The 19,294-nt window shown below is 39.2% G+C and overlaps 1 protein-coding gene and 2 pseudogenes across 1 annotated transcript; all 3 read left to right on the top strand.

The window, feature by feature from the left end:
* Positions 1 to 223: 223 nt before the first annotated feature.
* On the top strand, positions 224 to 1,321 carry LOC122467728 (annotated as a pseudogene).
* Positions 1,322 to 11,176: 9,855 nt separating this feature from the next.
* On the top strand, positions 11,177 to 12,225 carry LOC122467719 (annotated as a pseudogene).
* A 2,198-nt stretch (positions 12,226 to 14,423) lies between these two features.
* On the top strand, positions 14,424 to 16,597 carry DEFB134 (defensin beta 134). Its single transcript, XM_043554293.1, has 2 exons — positions 14,424 to 14,481; positions 16,455 to 16,597. The coding sequence occupies exons 1-2, from the start codon at positions 14,424 to 14,426 to the stop codon at positions 16,595 to 16,597; spliced, it is 201 nt and encodes a 66-aa protein (XP_043410228.1).
* Positions 16,598 to 19,294: the final 2,697 nt, after the last annotated feature.

Below are 19,294 nucleotides of genomic sequence, written 5' to 3'. Positions count from 1 at the left end.
GTGAGAAATTATGACTTACAGGAATCTGTGTAATCTTAGAAACTTCCTCAGTAAAGGAGACATGGCTTTGAGCCTAAAGATACTGGACAGTTAGAACCAAGATTCAACTTCCTTATTGTCAGTTGATGATTTCTTTTTATTTCACCAAGAAAGTAAAAGCACCAAGAGATAACTTCTGCATTTTCCCACCACCATATGTCTTCCCCTAATTTTACCTTCCTCTGCCTTCTCTTCATTTTCTGATTTAAAGTTAGCCCTCCGCGAGGTGTCATGGTTGCCTCCAGAGACTAGTAGGAGTTTGCACCTGTGGTGGAGAGAGTCCCAAGCCCACATCCGGGAGGCTGCGTCTTGGGAGGAGATGACTTCTCCGATTCCTCGGTGATGGCTGCATCCGGGAGTGGTATGGCTCAGAAAACCTGGGAATGGGCCAACAACGTGCAGGAAGCATGTTGTTCATGATATCGATGAAATCTAGAAATACAAGAAACAGCAGCAAGAAATTCTGACGGCGAAGCCCTGAACTAATGATTGCCATTGCTTTAAGTACTGCAAAATCTCAGCATTGGCCCTACTGAAAATGATGATGCCTGCCAGATGAGGAAGCAACTGATCTGAAGTGATGGCCTAATGCTAGGAAAGGTGGATGGTGAAACCATGATCATTATAGACAGTTTTGCTTTGCACTGAAACCCGAGTAAATAAGTGCTCAGGCTGCTGCATATGACTACATGGCTGCATATATAGAAAATGCCAAACAGGTTGGCCTCCTTGGAAATGCAATTGGCTGGCATCATAGCCAACCTGGGTGTGGCTGCTGGCTTTCTGGGATTGATGTTAGTAATCAAACGCTGAATCAGCAGTTCCAGGAACCATTCCTAGCAGTAGTAATTGACCCAACAAGAATAGTATCTGCAGAGAAAGTGAATCTTGGAGCCTTTAGAACACACCCAAAGGGCTGCAAACATGCAAACAATATTACGCCTTACAAGTGTCATATTTCAAATCCTCCTTGGATCGCAAATTGTTTGAGCTTTTGCAGAATAAATACTGTGTGGATATGATGAGTTCCTCTAGCTTTCTTCCGAATGCAAACTATACCACTGGTCAGGTCTTTAATTTGTCTGAAAAATTAGAAACAGTCAGAAGCAAGCCCAGCTGGGATGAGGGAGTTTCATGTTGGGTTTGGAAACACATGACAGAAAGAAGACAAACATGCCAAGGCTAAAGTGACAGGTGTAGTAAAACTACCATAGAAGCTACCCATGGATTGATGTCTCAGGTTATTGAGGATAAACTGTTTCACCGAATTAACATCTCTTAAACAATCACTAAGTAGGACTTTTGACTGAAAGTCAGTGTGAGAAAAATATCCAAGGAACACTTCAAAGCCAGTTACCAAAATTCTGATTTTAACTAGAAGGTGCTCTGAAGTATTCCGATTATACCATCCTGTAATAAAACTCTTTAAAATGAAAAATAATGTAACTAGATTTCATCCCCACTCACTTGTTAAAGACTTCGCTGCTGAAATGGAACATTGTTTCTTGCATCATGAATCCCCACCACTAAACAAACTATCCATTTTACACAGAAATATGCTGTCATATTCTCAGGAAAAACTCTCCTCTTTAGCTCACTGCCCCATTTATCTACCCTATAGAAGAAATCCTCATTTATTGTTATTCACTAGCTCTGCTTTTCTCTTCTGCATTCTTTTTGTTGTTGTTGTTATTTTTTTCTGAGCAAGTTCTTTACTGATGTTGTTTTAATTTATTGTAAAACACTTCAGACATTAAAATATACAAATAAAAGTATCACTTTTTTTTCTCTTTTCAAAGCCAGGACCTCATTTTTTAAAGACATATGTTTCTCAAGAAACTATCACTGCAGAATGAAGTGCAATCCTGATGAACATGCAATTAGATACTGTGCTGACTGGACCATCTGCTGCAAACCAAAGAGAATTCAATTTAGGGAAAAAAAGTGGTGAAAAGTCTATCTCCACCTTCTTCATATTCTGGGAAAAGAAACTAAAAATGTTTAAAACTCTTTTCTACATAAGAATAATTAATATGATGGATAAAGGAAATTCATGATAATTATATGTTTAAATGACAAGGTTAAAGTAAATATGAATTTTATAAAGGCTTATACTCTATTTTCATGTGTGTGCTTTTACATTAATTTCTTTAATTTATATCCACAACCATATTGTTGTTTCACCTATAGTACTATATCCCAGCCCCACAATTTACTGCTTGACCTTGAGCAAGTTCTTTACTCTCTCTATATATCAGTTTCCTTATCTACAAAATGAGATAACAATGATACCTACATCATGGTGTTATGGGGATTATATTACTTAGTATGTGTAAAGGTCTTAAGCAGCACCTGACCCCGTGTATGTTCTATATGTGTTAACTATAATTTCATGGAGCCAGAGAATGTGACCTGTTCTATAGCTTTTGGAATTTATTAAAAAAATTATTTGTGATCTAAGTTAAAATCAATATTTGTGAAAATTCCATGTGTTTTTTAAGTAAGGTATATTTTCCATTTATGAGATATACAACCTTATAAAACACAATATGTTTATTCAGCACTATTCTACTGCAGTAATCTAGGACTGGGACACTGGTACTGAGGGCTAAGAAGAAAGAAGATATTCAGGATGGATTTCAAAAATAAGATTGACAGAATTTAGTGGCTATATGATATAATAAGAAGAAAGCATGAAAGATGATACTGTGATTTCAAAGCTGGCAAAGAAATGGTTAGCAATACAATTCACTACACTAGAGAGGCCAGAAGAGAAGGTAGGTTGGGAGTGGGGGGAGTGTCAATAAAGAGATGTTTTAGCATAATGGAGTCATGCAAGGGATATGGATATCAGTTCACTGGACATATTTTTAAGAGTCTAATTTTATTTCTTTTTTAATTTTTTTTTTAAATTTTTTTTTAACGTTTATTTATTTTTGAGACACAGAGAGACAGAGCATGAAGGGGGGAGGGGCAGAGAGAGAAGGAGACACAGAATCGGAAGCAGGCTCCAGGCTCTGAGCCATCAGCCCAGAGCCTGACGCGGGGCTCGAATTCATGGACCGCAAGATCGTGACCTGAGCTGAAGTCGGACGCTTAACCGACTGCGCCACCCAGGCGCCCCTTATTTTTGAGAGAGACAGAGCACGAGTGGGGGAGGGGCAGAGAGAGAGGGAGACACAGAATCCGAAGCAGGCTCCAAGCTGTCAGCACAGAGCCTGATGTGAGGCTTGAACCCATGAACCATGAGTTCATGACCCGACCCAAAATCGGATGCTTAATGGACTGAGCCACCCATGCACCCCAACTTTATTCTTTTAATAAATGAGCCTAATTCCTATTATGAACCTCATTCCCCTTCATCACAGAAACTTAAACTCAGTGTATTCAGAGTAGTTTCTCTAGAATTATTTGGAAGTTTGAGAAGACTTATAGTGGTGAGGCATCTGGGAGAGCATTGATTATGCTAACATTACTAAGATATCATTATCCCTGCTTGGTATTGAGTCACTAGCCAATGTACAACTACTAAGGTGCTTCTTGTTCTTACTAAAATTCTTAAAATTCTTTTTGGGGGCTTGGGGGACAGCTGGCTGGCTCAGTCAGTTAAGCATCCGACTTTTGATTTCAGCTCAGGTCATGATCTCAAGGTTTGTGGGATCGAGCCCCTCATCGGGCTCTCTGTCTCTCTCTGTCTCTCTGCCCACCCTCACTCTCTCTCTCTTTCTCTCTCAAAATAAATAAATAAACATTTTTTTAAAAAACCTCTTTGGGAAAGGCTCATTCTTTAGTGCATAGGATAATTCTGCCACTCAAGCATCATTCTAGTTTACCAGAAATTCCAGTGGGAATATCTATCACTCCACCACATCCTATGGTGATCTCAGTCATGTAAGGATTCTACTCTTACTCCCTTCACATGCTGGGGGAACCCGTGTGAGGGAAGACTACCTCACAATGCTGTGAGAATCTCAGACCTATCTACCAAAGAAAACCAATCAGTGCTATGCTATGCTATGGCCTTGCCACCTCTCTGAGCTCCACTCACATAAGCAAACACTAGTGTCTGTCCTCCATTACCTGCTCCCATTTCTCTCCCCTCCCACTATATGAATTCCAAAATTGGAGACAGAAACAGTGATGCCCTTCCCCCCAATATCTAAAATACTCACTTTCTTTCATTTTTATTCTATCCTTCCTCTACCTTACTCAAAACTTGGTTTAGGGAAGAAATAAGCTCTTAATTCATCTGCATTCTCCAAAATCTATCATAAAATCTGAATCCAAGAGTTCCTTCCAGTGCCCAAGAGAACAAAGTCTTTTGACATGCAGAAACCTGCTCTTCATTTCTCTCTTTTCAAGGGGAAAAGGTACACATTGTTCAGAATATGGTAATGGTGAATTGTTTTGGACTTTTTAAAACAGGGGGGAAATAAGCAGATAAAATTTTCTTAATATTCTTAAAATCAAAATCTAGGGGCGCCTGGGTGGCGCAGTCGGTTAAGCGTCCGACTTCAGCCAGGTCACGATCTCGCGGTCCATGAGTTCGAGCCCCGCGTCAGGCTCTGGGCTGATGGCTCAGAGCCTGGAGCCTGTTTCCGATTCCGTGTCTCCCTCTCTCTCTGCCCCTCCCCTGTTCATGCTCTGTCTCTCTCTGTCCCAAAAATAAAAATAAACGTTGAAAAAAAAAAAATTTTAAAAAAAAAAAAATCAAAATCTAAAAAATTAGTAAGAAATTTCCCAAACAAAATCCATGTATAGGGTAGCAGCTTCTAAAATGGCTTCCAATGATTCCAGCATCTTGGTATACATGCTCTTATGTAATCCTCTCCTATTGAGTTACTCACCTCTAATGGATGGTATTGAGTTGACTCTTGAACAACATGAGTTTGAACTGCATGGCTCCACTTACACACACCTTTTTTTTTCAAGTTTATTTATTTTTGACAGAGAGAGAGAAAGCAGGGGAGGGCAGAGAGAGGGAGACAGAGGATCCAAAGCTGGCTCAGCAGTGAGCCCAATGTGGGGCTCAAACTCACAAACCAAGAGATCATGACCTGAGCTGAAGTTGGAAGCTCAACTGACTGAGCCAGCCAGGTGCCCAAAACGCAGATTTTCTTCAAATATTAGAAATATTTTGGAGATTTAGGACAATTTGAAAAACTCACAAATGAGACATGTAGCAGAGAAATATAAAAAAGAAAAGAAAAAGAAAAAGTCATGTCATGAATTCATAAAATACATGCCAATATAGTCTATTTTATCACTTACTAAACTATAAAATATGCACAAATATATTATATTTGCTTTAATTTAACTATTTTTCCTTCCTTTATATATTTCTTCCTTCTAGTTGTATTAATTTTAAAATAAAAATAAAGATGAAACAGACAGACAGACAAACATAAAGAAATAAATCCAGCATAAAGATCATTGTAAAAAAAAAAAGAAAAGGATTAGGTGCTCAGTCGGTTGAGTGTCCAACTCTTGATTTCTGCTCAGGTTGGTCCCAAGGTTGTGGAATTGATCTCCACATCAGGCTCCATGCTCTCTCCCCCTCTCTTTCTGCCCTCCTTTGCTCTCTCTCTCTCAAAAACATAAAAAATTAAAAAAAAAAAAAGGAATTCATCAACCCATCCTCACAGCTATACCAGCAAGTGTAAAATTTGCACTTTTTGCAAAATATCTTTTTTTTAAATGTTGTATTTATTTTTGAGAGAGAGAGAGACAGAGTGCAAGCTGGGGAGGGGCAGAAAGAGAGGGAGACACAGAGTCTGAAGCAGGTTCCAGGTTCTGCTGACCCATGTGGGGCTCAAACTCATGAACCGTGAGATCATGACTTGCGCCAAAGTCAGACATTTAACTGACTGAGCCACCCAGGTGCCCTTGCAAAATATCTTTTTATGTCCTACTGAAAAATGTAGCTTTTATGTAGGTGCAGAATTGCTATAAGAAAGGCTTACCTGTAGACTCTCATGTGATCAGAGAAAAAAGCAAAATTAACTTAAAGCAAAAGGAAGGTTAAGAATTTAAGGCTGAAAAGTTTAATGCTAACAGAGGATAATTTGATAATAGAAAGAGGTATGGCTTTTAAAATGTCGAGATAACAGGAGAAGCAACTTCAGCTCACCAAAGGGTAGCAAACAAGTTCCCAGATGCCATTAAGAATATGTATGTATTCTAGCATACAGGTTAAAAAAAATGGTCAAAAATATACCTATGATATTTTGTTAATGGGTACACAATATAAAAATATGTAAATAGGAGCACCAATAACATAAACTTTAAGGGTAAGAAAATAAATGTATGAACTTTTTTTATGCAATCAAAGTTATTATTACAGCTAAAAATAAACTTACAACTATAACATGTACTATGACACCTTCATTATAATCACAAGGCAAAATCCATAATAAATGCATAGATAATAAAGAGAAAAAATAATAGAATACTACTATAAAAAAATCAGCTAACAAAGAAAGACAGCAAAAGAGGAAAAGAATTTAAAAACTACAAAAAAAATCATAAAGCAATTGACAAAATGGTGATGGTAAGTTCTTACCTCTCAAAAATTACTTCAAATGTAAATGGTTTAAATTTTCCAATTAAAAGACAGAATGCTTCAATGGATAAAGAAGTAAGACCCAGCTCAGCTATATGGGCCCACAAGATACTCAAGCATTAAGGACACTCATCATCAGAAATTGAAGGGAAAGACATTCCATGAAAACAGAAAACAAAAGAGAGCAGAACTAGTTATATTTTTACCAGACAAAATAGACTTTAAGTCAAAAACTGTAATCAGAGGGGCGCCTGGGTGGCGCAGTCGGTTAAGCGTCCGACTTCAGCCAGGTCACACTCTTGCGGTCTGTGAGTTCGAGCCCCGCGTCAGGCTCTGGGCTGATGGCTCAGAGCCTGGAGCCTGTTTCCGATTCTGTGTCTCCCTCTCTCCCTGCCCTTCCCCCGTTCATGCTCTGTCTCTCTCTGTCCCAAAAATAAATAAACGTTGAAAAAAAAATTTTTTTTTTAAATAAAAAAAAAAACTGTAATCAGAGACAAAGTCATCATATAATGAAAAAAGGGTAAATTCATCCAGAAGATATAACAATTATAAATATATATGTCCACAATATTGCAGCACATAAATAAACAGACCTGAGGGCAAAAATAAAAAGCAGTATAATAATAGTAGGGGAATCTAATACCCTATTTTCAAAAATGGATAGATCATCCAGACAGAAAATCAATAAGGAAATAATGGACTTGAACTGCACTTTAGCCCAAATGGACCTAACAGACATCTACAGAACATTCTATCCAACAGAAGCAGAATACATATGATTCTCAAAGAAAATTCTCCAGAATAAATAAGTCAGAAAAACAAAACTAGCCTTAAAATGTAAGAACATTAAAATCATAGAAAGCATGTTTCCCAAATGCGATGTTATGACACTAGAAATTAGTGACGGGAAAAAAAGCCAAAAATTGGCTAATGTGGGGGAAATTAAACAACACTCTTCTGAAAACACTATGAACCAAAGAAATAAAAAGATAAATTTAAAAAATCCTGAAACCAATGAATGAACAAACCACACACCAAAACTAATGCAATACAACAAAAGAAGTTCTAAGGGGGAAGTTTATAATGATGAGCAAGCACATTAAGAAAAAAGATACCTCAAATAAACAACCTAACCTAACACCTCGACTAGAAAAGAAAAACAAACTAAGCCCAAAGTTAGCAGATAGAAGACAATAATGAAGATTAGATTGGAAATAAATTAATTAGACACTAGTAAGACAACAGAAAAAATCAATGAAGCTAAGAATTTTTAAAAAATAAAATAAAATTGACAAACATTTGGCTAAACCAAGAAAAATAAGAGATGACTCAAGTTAATAAAATTATAAAGGAAAGAGTAGACTTTAAAACTGATAACCACAGAAATGCAAATTACCATAAAGACTACTATGAAGAATTGTATACCAATAAATTAGATAACTTAGGAGAAATAAATTCCTAGAAACACACAATGTATCAAGACTGAATCATGAAATAATAGAATGGCTGATAACCAATAACAAGCAAGGAGATTAAATCAGAAATCTAAAATCTCCCCATAAACAAAAACCCAGGACAAGATGATTCCACTGGTAAATTCTACCAAACATTTAAAGAAGACTTAATAGGCGCCTGGGTGGCTCAGTCAGTTAAGTGTTCGACTTCAGCTCAGGTCATGATCTGGCGGTTCATGAGTTTGAGCCCTGTGTCAGGTTCTGTGCTGACAGCTCAGAGCCTGGAGCCTGCTTCAGATTCTGTGTCTCCCTCTCTCTCTGCCCCTCTCCCACTATGCTCTGTCTTTCTCTCTCTCAAATAAACATTAAAAAAAATTCAAAGAAGACTTAGTACCTTAAATAAAAATAAATCTTCTCAAATATTCCCCAAAAAATTGAAAAGGAAGTAACACTTTCAAACTTATTGTAAAGGCCAGCATTACCCTGCCACCAATACCAATCAAAGAAACCACAAGAAAATTATAGGCAAATACCCCTGATGAACAAGGTGCAAAAATCATCAAGAAAATATTAGTTAACCAAATTCAAGAGCACATTACAAGGATCATACCCCATGATCAAGTGGAATTCATCCCCAGAATGCAAGGATGGTTGAACATAGGCAAATCAATAAATGTGATAAATCATATTAACACAATGAAGGATAAAAATTATGTGATCATTTCAATGGAAGTGTTTAACAAATTCAACGTTCTGTTATGATAGAAACTCTCAACAAATAAGGTATAGAAGGAATGTTCCTCAATATAATAAAGGCCATATAAGACAACCACACAGCTAACTTCATACTCAATGGTGAAAAGCTTTTCCTCTAAGATCAGGAAAAGGACAAGGGTGCCCATTCTCACCACTTCTATTTAACATAATACTGGAAGTCCTAGCCATCACAATTAGGCAAGAAAAAGAAATTAAATGTATTCAAATCAGAAAAGAAGTAAAATTGTCTCTGTTTACAGATTATATGAGTTTATGTATAGAAAACACTGAAGACTCCACCAAAATAACTTCTAGAACTAATAAGTGAATTTGGTAAAGGATACAAAATTAAAATAGAAAAAATATTTACATTTCTATACACTCACAAAAAAAACTACTTGAAAAAATGATTTAAGAAAATAATCCCCTTGGGGTTCCTAGGTGACTGAGTCAGTTAAACATCAAATCTTGATTTCAACTTAGGTCATGATCTCCCAGTTCATGAGTTTGAGCCCTGCATCTGGCTCTGCACTGTCAGTGCAGAGCCTGCTTGGGATTCTCTCTCTCTCCTGCCTCTCCCCTGCTCATGCTGTCTCTCTCTCAAAACAAATAAATAAACTTTAAAAAAGAAAGAAAGAAAACAATCCCCTTTTTAGTAGCATCAAAGGAATTAAATACTTTGGAACATATTTAAATAAGGAAGTAAAAAGATCTTTACACTGAAAATTATAGAATATTGATGAAAAAGTGAAGAAGACAAATAAATGGAAAGAAATCCTGTGTTCATGGACTGGAAGAATTAATATTGTCAAAATGTCCATAATACCCAAAGCAATCTACAGATTCAATGCAATCCCTAGTAAAATTCCAATGGCAATTTTCACAGAAATAGGAAAAATTATCTTAAAACTGCTATGGGAGCACAAAAGACCATGAATGACCAAAGCAATCTTAAGAAAGAACGAAGATGAAGGCATCACTCTCTTGACTTCAAACAGTATAAGGCTTTAGTAATCAAAACACTATGGAATTGGGGCGCCTGGGTGGCTCAGTCGGTTAAGCGACCAACTTCAGCTCAGGTCACAATCTCGCGGTCTGTGAGTTCGAACCCCGCGTCGGGCTCTGGGCTGATGGCTCAGAGCCTGGAGCCTGCTTCTAATTCTGTGTCTCCCTCTCTCTCTGCCCCTCTCCCGTTCATGCTCTGTCTCTCTCTGTCTCAAAAATAAATAAAAACGCTAAAAAAAAAAAAACTTAAAAAAAAAACACTACGGAACTGGCACAAAAACCGGCACATATCAGTGAACAGAATAAAGAGCTCAGAGCTAATCCCACACATATATAGTCAACTAATATTTGACAAGGGTGCCAAGAACACATAATGGGGAATCTATAGTCTATTTAATAAATGGGGTGTTGGGAAAACTGGATATCTACATGGAAAACAGTGAAACTGTATTCTTCTCTTACACCATATACAATAAATTCTAAATATATTAAAGATTTAAATGTAAGACCTGTAAGCATAAGACTCCTAGAAGAAAACATGGGGGGAAAGCTCCTTGACGTTGAGTTCTTGGCAATAATTTTTTGGATATGACACCAAAAGAACAGGCAACAAAAGGAAAAATAAACAAGTGGACTACATCAAACTAAAGAGCTTCTGTACAACAAAGGAAACTATCAACAAAATGAGAAGAATGAGAGAAAATGTTTGTGAATCATATATCTGATGAGACAGTAATATCCAAATTATATAAGGAGCCCATACAACTCAATAGAAAAATAACAAACTAATTAAAAAGAGGCAAAGGACTTGAATACAGTTTTCCAAAGGAGACATTCAAATGGTCAATAGATGGATAAAAAGGTCTTCAGCATCACTAATCATCAGGGAAATGCAAAGCAAAACCCAATGAGATATTGCCTCACACCTGCTGGAACGGCTATTATGAAAAAGACAAGAGACAGGAAGTGTTGGCAATGATGTGGAGAAAAGGGAACCCTTGAGCACTATTGCTGAGAATGTAAATTGGTACTGCCATTACAGAAAACGGTATAGATTTAATCAAAAAAATAAATCAAAATTTAATCAAAGAATTAAAATTACATGTGATCCAGCAATCCCATTTCTGGGCACATATCCAACGGAAACTTTATCAATATTTCAAAGAGTTATCTGCACACTCATGTTTATTGCAGCATGATTTACAATAGCCAGGATATGCAAACAACAGAATTCCACCAGTAGTGGGAGCAGAGAGCGGGTCCCAGAGAGCCCTGAACAGCCCCACCACCACCACCCGTCTAGGTACCATCACACCTGGGAGGAGCTGCCACAGCCAGCCCAGTCACCATCACTGCAAGCATGAGCAGCAAGACAGAGTCTCAGCAGCTGCCCGACACCCCCAGCACTGCCCACACCAAGCTGGGCATCACCAGGCAGCGGCACAGGGAGCGGTGACCCCGATGGCCTCACATCCACAGTGCCTTCTAGCAGGGACAAGGTCATCCAACCAAGGTTTTGGGAAGAGTGAAATGGCTCCGTGTAGGAAGACAGATATGGGTTTATCAAGAGGAATGACACCAAGGTAGATGTATTTGCACGCCAGACTGCCATAAAGAATAACCCCAGGAAGCACCTTTGCAATGGAGGCAGGGAATGGAGAGACTGCAGAGTTTAATGTTGTTGAAGGAGAAAAGGGTGCAGAGGCAGCAACTGTGACAGGCCCTCGTTGCGTCCCAGTGCAAGGCAGTAAATATGCAGCAAACCATAAGCATTATGGATGTTATGCATGTCACAGAGGTCCTCCACGCTACTGCCCCCAGAATTACCCGAATGGTGAGAGTGGGGAAAAGAACCAGGGATCAGACAGTGCTCCCTAAGGCCAGGCGCGACAGTGCCAGCCTTAAGGCAGGTGACGATTCCCACTTTACTTACATGCGGAGACCCTATGGGCGTCAACCAGTCTTCCAACCCTCCTGGGCAGGGAGAGGTGGTAGAGGGAGCTGTCGAGCAGCGTGCAGGAGAGCAAGGTAGACCAGTGAGACAGAATATGTATTGGGGGGGGGGGGGGGGGGGGCTGGTTATAGACTATGATTCTGTAGGGGTCCTGCTGACCAAAGGCAACAATGCAGAAGATAAGGGAAATCGCGATGAGACCCAAAGCCAGCGGTCACTTCAATGTTGGTACCGCTGCAACTTCAATTACAGAAGCCAAAGCCCAGAAAACCCTAAACCACAAGATGACAAAGAGATAAAAGCAGCCAGTTCACCAGCTGAAAAATCATCTGCTCCCAAGAATGGGCAGGGCAGGGCTGAGTAAATGCCACCTCACCATCTTTACCATCATCAGGTTAGTCTTCCAACAATAAGAAATGGATAAGGAATTCCAGCAATAAGAAATGAACAAAAGATTGAAGTTGAAGACCTTAAGTACTTGTTTTTTGCCCATTGAACAGATAAATAGAAGTATCTATGCAGCATGGGGGTTCTATCACTTTTACCTAAAGATGTCTCTTTTTGGTAATGACAAATGTGTTTAAAGGAAAAAAAAACTGGTTTTTCTCAATACACCTTTAAAGGTTTTTTAATTGTTTCATATCCTGTCAAGCCGAGATTTTTAAGAACCTCATTTTTAATTTGTATTAAAAGTCTCTAACTTCATTTTTTCAAAAAAAGTCAACAAATGGCAAGCACCTGTTAATAAAGGTCTTCAATAATTGTCAAAACTAAAAAATAATAATAATACAAATTTTTAAAAACCATGGAAACAACCTCAGTGACTGTCAATACTAAGTAGATAAAGAAGATGTGGTATGTTTATGCAATGGACTATTATTCAGCCATAAGAAAGCAGGAAACCTTGCCATTTGGGACAACATGGATAAACCTAGAGAATATTGTGCTAAGTGAAAAAAGCCATATATAGACAAATACTGGCTGATCTCACTTAAGGAAATCTCAAAAAAGTGAAACTCAGAACCAGAAGGTAAAGTGGATATTGCCAGAATTTGGAAAGTGGGGGAAATGGGGAGATGTTAGTCAAAGGTAACAAACTTTCAGTTATAAGAATACGTTCTAAGGACCTAATGTGCAATATGGTGACTCTAGTTAATAAAATATTGTATACTTGAAATTTGCTAAGCAAGTAAATCTTATATATTCTCACCAGAAAAAAATTGTAACTATTTTTTAATTGTTTTAATTAAATGTTTAATGTTTATTTTTGAGAGAGAAAGAGACACAGCGTGTGAGCAGGGGAGAGGCAGAGAAGGAGGGAGACACAGAATCCGAAGCAGGCTCCAGGCCCTGAGCTGTCAGCACAGAGCCCAGCAAGGGCTAGAACTCAACAACCTCGAGGTGATGACCTGAGCCTGAAGTCAGAGGATTAACTGCTTAACCGCTTAACCCACTTAGCCAACCAGGCACCCAAATTGTAACTATTTGAGGGGATAGATATGTTAATTAGTTTGATTGCGGTAAGCATTTCACAATGTATATGTACTTCAAATCATCACATATTACTGCTTAAACATTAGCAACTTTCATTTGTTAATTATACCTCACTAAAGCTGTTGAGGAAAAGTCTTGAAGAATGGTTGGGGTAACAGATATGTTCATCATCTTGAATGTGATGATGGTTTCACAAAAGTGTATGTGTCAAAGCTTATCAAATTGTACACTTTAATATTTAAATTTTTATGTCATTTATATCTCAATAAAGATTTTTTTAAGTTTATTCATTTACTTTGAGAGAAAGCAAGCACAAGTGAGGGAGGGGCAGAGAGAGGGGAGAGAGAGAGAGAGAGAGAGAGAGAGAGAGAGAGAGAGAATCCCAAGCAGGCTCTACACCATCAGCAGAGACCAGGGCTCATAACCCATGAACTATGAGATCATGACCTGAGCCAAAATCAAGACTCGGAGGCTTAATCGACTGAGCCACCCAGGCACCCCAGTAAAGATTTTTTTTAATAGTGATAGTTCTAAAAAATGACCTTGACAGAATATTATGCAGCTTTTAAAATATCATTTATGAAGAGTTTATAATGAGACAAAAAATACTTATGGTATATATCCTGCTACAAAAACAGCATATCTAGTATATTGTTTAGAACTATACAAAACAAAATATCAAATAATAAACCAGGCATAAATAAAATTTCTTTAAGAAACACACAGCTTGTTTCTGAGACATGAGGCTCACGTGTTAACTTTTCCTTCCTTATCATTTTTAGTATTTTATAAATTTTCTAAAATTGGCATTTAATTTTTGTTGTAACATGAAAAACCCAAAAATTCAAGGTTATTTCCTTGAAAAAGAAAAACTATAGTTCTCAGCTCTCCATTAATACTTTTGGGAAATCCAGGTGGGGGAGCAGTGCCTTCGTCAACAGGAGAAGCGGCCACACCAGAAAGAGCTGGCTGTTTTTCCTCACACAAGCTGGCCAACTCCACTGCCTCGGGGAAGATCAGTGTAGCATGTCTACCCAGAGCAGTGTATACCCCAGACCTCTCAGGTTTGTACAGGACGGTGTGTTCAACCTTCCCTTTCTGCACTCTGACAGCCAGTGTCAGACCCTGCCACCTTCAACCTCAACAGAAGCTCCCGGCCATGAAGCCTCTCGTCATTGTCCTTGTCTTGCTCTCCCGTGTGGACCCAGCTCTGGCAGGTAAAATGGGACTCTTCCTGGGGAACCATTTGTCTAGAAGAGCAATTCCACTAAGCAAACGTACAAATGTCCTCCTACCGTGGACCCTTTTATTTTCAAAGTGGAAGCATCAACCGGTTTGATGTTAGCAAGACCTGAGCTTGAATCTGGGCTCTCCAACTTGTTAACTGTGCAGCTTTAGGCAAAAGTCAAAGCTTCTCTGAACCTTAGTTTCTTCATTCACAAAGTGGAAACAAAACTAACCTCTGAGTCTTGCCAGGATTAAGTGTGCTGATGTATAGAACAGGCCTATACATAACAGGTACGTGACTCCTGAGAGTTTTCAGAATATTTTCATTAGTAATACCCCATCCTGTTTTGCCACTATTGTTTTGTCCCTAATTTAGGAACACGTCCAGGCATAATAGTCCAAAACAGAAAATAGTGATAACACAATTTGTTAGCTTTCTAATTTACTGAAATTTATAATTTGTAGATTCCTTAAATACGTGGAGAAACAGATTTGGAACTACTTGTTCCAAGAGAATTAAGGAGCTTTACGTGCTAAAAGAAATATCTGATCAGGGACACATGAGAGAATGCTGACTGGCCTCAAACTGTAGCTTGACCACATTCATGACTGATTTTTAAAATCTCTCCTGAATATTCTCTTCACTCAGTGCTATTGAATCAGTTCAAGTCCATATGTTATAGGGTCCATTTAATTTCTCATCTGCCCTCAAGTAATCTCTAGGCAGGTGAACCAGATTTTCTGGTCACCTGACTCATTAGGCTGGATTTAAGAATCCATACAACCCAGGCCTCTTAAAGCTATTGATGGGACCAATTCCACTATGGTTTATGGAAATGGATTCATGGCTTCTAGACAACTGAGATAGTCTACAATATTCACTTTAGTGCCTTATACATTCCCAAAGCTGTCATTTCTGTAGGAATTTATTGTCTTGTTACATAGCCCACTTCACTTCATCTCCCTTGGCTTTCATCTTGCCAGGTAAGTAATCCTGATCCCTTTTTTGCCCTATAGGACAATTACCTTCCAGGACATGATAACTTACACAGGATATGGGCTGACTCAAAATTTCTACAGATGACCAAAATACTTGACATTCTTTTCCTTTTAACACCTTCTTACATATGGGAATAAAGACATATCCATATTTTGATAATTCTACAGAGTAACATGTCCATAAAATCATAAGCTCAGCTCAAAATGCCCTGGGTACCAATAAGACATTCTAAATCTTCAGAATATATTTTATCCTCCACTGAACTCATCATAGCATTCTGTTTTGCAAATGATTCTGTCTTCTGCGCTCTCATAGATATTTTGTGTTTCTTCTCTCCTGGTCTAGATTGAAAATTCTTTGAGTTTAAGGTCTACATTGCATTCAAATCTTATAAAAACTGGCTTGGGAATGAATACATAATTAAATAATGAGTGAATGACTACATGCATAGGTAACTTGATTGTTTAGAGTATATTAACTTACCAATTTGGGCAAACTTCCAAGCTACTAATTGTCTCAGCTCAGAGTACCATAACAAAATACCACTGATTGTGTGGTTTCAACAAAATGAATTTTCTCACAGTTCTGTAGGCTGGACAGTCCAGATCAACTGCAGGCTGATTCTGTTTCTGATGGGAGTTATCTTCCTGGATTTTAGACAACCAGCCTCTCTCTGTGTCTAAGAGCCCCACCCTTAGAGATGCAATTCACTTTACCTCCTAGAATCCCTCTCTCCAAATAGTCGCATTGGGGGTGAGGGTTTCAACATACGAATGGAGGATGAGGGATAAAGTGAACACAATTCAATTCATAGCACTAGTTCATCCTTTTTCAACTACAGAATCAATCATTATGATTAAGACTTGATTAAGTCCCCTTGGAATCCAGTTTGATAGAAATGGAGGCACTAATTCTGTGACTTTTTGGACTAAATAATTATTTTTGCATTCATCTTCTTTCCAGGCTTGAATCCACTGTCATCAGAAATGCACCAGAAATGCTACGGGAATGGTATCTGTAGACTTGAGTGCTCTACAAGTGAAATGTTAGTTGCCTACTGTATGTTTCAGCTGGAGTGCTGTGTCAAAGGAAACCCTGAGCCCTGACACAAGAAGCCAGTGAATGCCAATTAACTTGAAAGTAATTGACATCCTCTCCACCAACTTTCACACAGCCAGGGAATTTAGATTAAACTGTGACACTGTGATGTGCCCACAGTTGTTGGTTTTTAGCATTTTTTACATAAGCCATCAGAATCTTACGATTTTGCATTTGAAAAGCTGAGCTGCAGCCTTACTCAAGACAGCTAAGCTTCTCATGAAAACAACTTAGGATATGTTTTCTCGCTTCAAAGTGATATCCATGTTCTTCTCAGTGCCTATTTCTCTCTTTACTCTTAGAAAGGACACCTTAATTATTCATAGAAGCTTCAAATTACAGAAACATCCAGTCCCTTCAGTTCCCCCATTTTCTTTCTCTTTGTACCGCCCATCTTAAAGAAACAGATCTGCCCTGACCCCCTGATGACTTTGTAGGTTTCTCACAAAGACCACATAGGTGAGGCTTAACTGCAGGCTGGCCCAAGTCTTGACTGAGTCTGACCCTGTAGTTCTTCGTGAAACACAAGGGAAAAGGCTTTGTGGTAATGGGAAGCCACGAAGTAGGTTCTCAGCCACAACCATGATTTCAGAGAGTGAAAGCACAGGACCTCCCCCCTCAACCTCCTTAGGGTTTAGTTACAGGCTACCAGACCACTTGGCTATGGTTTGCAGTCAACTCCTCAGCAGCAGAGTGGCCCAACACCTCTGATACCTCTCATCTGGCCCCCCTGGTTGGGGGTCATCCTGTGGCACTAGGAACTAACACCACGCTGATCTTACTTTGCCGTGTGTATAAATAATAAATTGTCTGAATCCATTTGGACTCACTGTTTTCTTTACCAGTCAACCCTATGAAGGTGTCCAGGCAAACCTACAAATTCTATTATGGTGCTGATTATCCCACTGACTACAGTGATGCTGCTGCACGTCTGCCTAACTGCTTAACACCGTCAACCTATACACAAATGCATGAGTGCGGAGTTCTGCACTTGCTGTTCAGGATAAGGGGCGCAGCGGCCGAGGGGGTAGATTCTGGTTGTCTTCTTTAACTTCAGTGCTGAACACAGCATGGTCTCTCTAGTAATTCTGAGAAGATGGAGCTGTAGCTGCAAATAGTCGATTGGCGATCTAGTACGTGGCCGAGGAAACAACGGCTAAGTCCTGGTTTGAAATCACAGTACTGCCCTTGCAGCCACTCTCTGCAGCTGGACAGAGAAGAAAGGAGAATAGTAGATGAGAAAGATGAGGGGTTGTGAGGAGCTCTACCCTCCCAGACGCTGTTCAGTCTTTGAGAAAATCCAGTGTTTGTGACTTTAGGGAGGAAGGTACTAAAAATATGATAGTGTGTCCTCTTCTCAGAAGCCCGAACTCACCTGCAGAGTCAGTAGGGGAGATGGGCCAAATGGAATAGCATTAGAGATGGCCTGGAATGGCAGCCATGGTTATTAAGTATCCAGAGTAAGGAATGCATCCAGACAGGGCCCAGGAAAACTATTGGACTCTGAAGGAGGCAAGGGAATCGTCATCCAAAGAGCACTGGACCTTATCAAAGTGTGACTCCAGACCTCCTAACATCCCAGGTAACCTTAGGTTTGCTTCTCATTTTACTCTTTCACCTCAGATGTACATCCTCTATGCACACAGATAACTGAAATTTGAAAGCAATTCAGTCTGCTATCTGAGGAGCCTCTCTTTCCAAATGGATCAAAGGACACCATTCTCTCATTAGGGAGGTGATCATCAAAGCAACAGAGAAAACATGAGTTATCTCTGCTGGAACAATCAGAAACTCTCTGGAATCTGGTTAAGTCTTGAACAAACAGAAATCCCCACCACTAAGGAAAAAAAAAAAAAAGAAAGAAAGAAAGGAAAAGAAAGTTGGATAGGCAAACAGTACGCTGCCTTTACCTTACTGTTCCATAAAGCCAAACCTCTACATTCATATACCCTGTCAGGAAATGAACTCTGTTATTAACAATGGTAGCTGTAAACTGTTTTATTCTTTTGACATAAGGTGTTGAAAGGGCGGGCCTACGCCAGCCGACTCCATCTTGTTCTGTGTCCTTCACCTAGACCACGCCTCCTCCCCTTGAGTAACCTCCCGCTCACCCATTCAAACTTCCTGATCAAAACAGCCCAGAGACCTGCAAAACAGGACTCCGACCATTCCCCAGCCAATCAGCTGAGGCCACAGCCATTACCTCACCAACTGCCCCTAGACCCCTATAAAACCTTTGTGCTTTTGAAACTAGCGCTCTCTCTCCCCGGTATCTCACCACTGCATCGGTGCAGGTAGGGGATTGAGCTAGAGCTAGCTCGAATAAAGGCTCTTTTGCTTTTGCATGGGACTCGGCTCCCTGGTGGTCTTTGGGGATCACAAATTCTGGGCATAACAGTGTGAATATTACACAAGCAATCTGGCTTTTCTGGGATTCTGTAAATACGGAACCTGAAAAGAAATTGGCTAACTATGGTTAGTCTCTGTACATGGACACATCCAAAAGAAACTTAATTCTAAGATCCAAAACATTTTTTTTAAATAACGTATTTACCAAATCTCTCAGTAAAGCCACAAAATGTGGAAGGGTATTCTCACAATAGAGAGCAAACTTCCTTTAGAATTATTTTTGGATATCAGTCCCTGACATCCCACTCATCTGGTGGCAAAATTGCAGTCTAAAAATGATACATGGTGTCCATCAA

The sequence above is a fragment of the Prionailurus bengalensis genome, chromosome B1 (assembly GCF_016509475.1).
Source record: "Prionailurus bengalensis isolate Pbe53 chromosome B1, Fcat_Pben_1.1_paternal_pri, whole genome shotgun sequence".
In the NCBI taxonomy this organism is placed as follows: domain Eukaryota; kingdom Metazoa; phylum Chordata; class Mammalia; order Carnivora; family Felidae; genus Prionailurus; species Prionailurus bengalensis.
Note: the sequence above shows the minus strand (reverse complement) of the source record. Positions and strands in the feature narration are given on the sequence as shown.

Excerpts from the sequence above, each read along its gene's own strand:
- DEFB134 (XM_043554293.1), top strand. The coding sequence starts at position 14,424 with ATGAAGCCTCTCGTCATTGTCCTTGTCTTGCTCTCCCGTGTGGACCCA. Across the intron at positions 14,482-16,454 it reads TGTGGACCCAGCTCTGGCAG|GCTTGAATCCACTGTCATCA; the intron begins GTAAAATGGGAC and ends TCTTCTTTCCAG.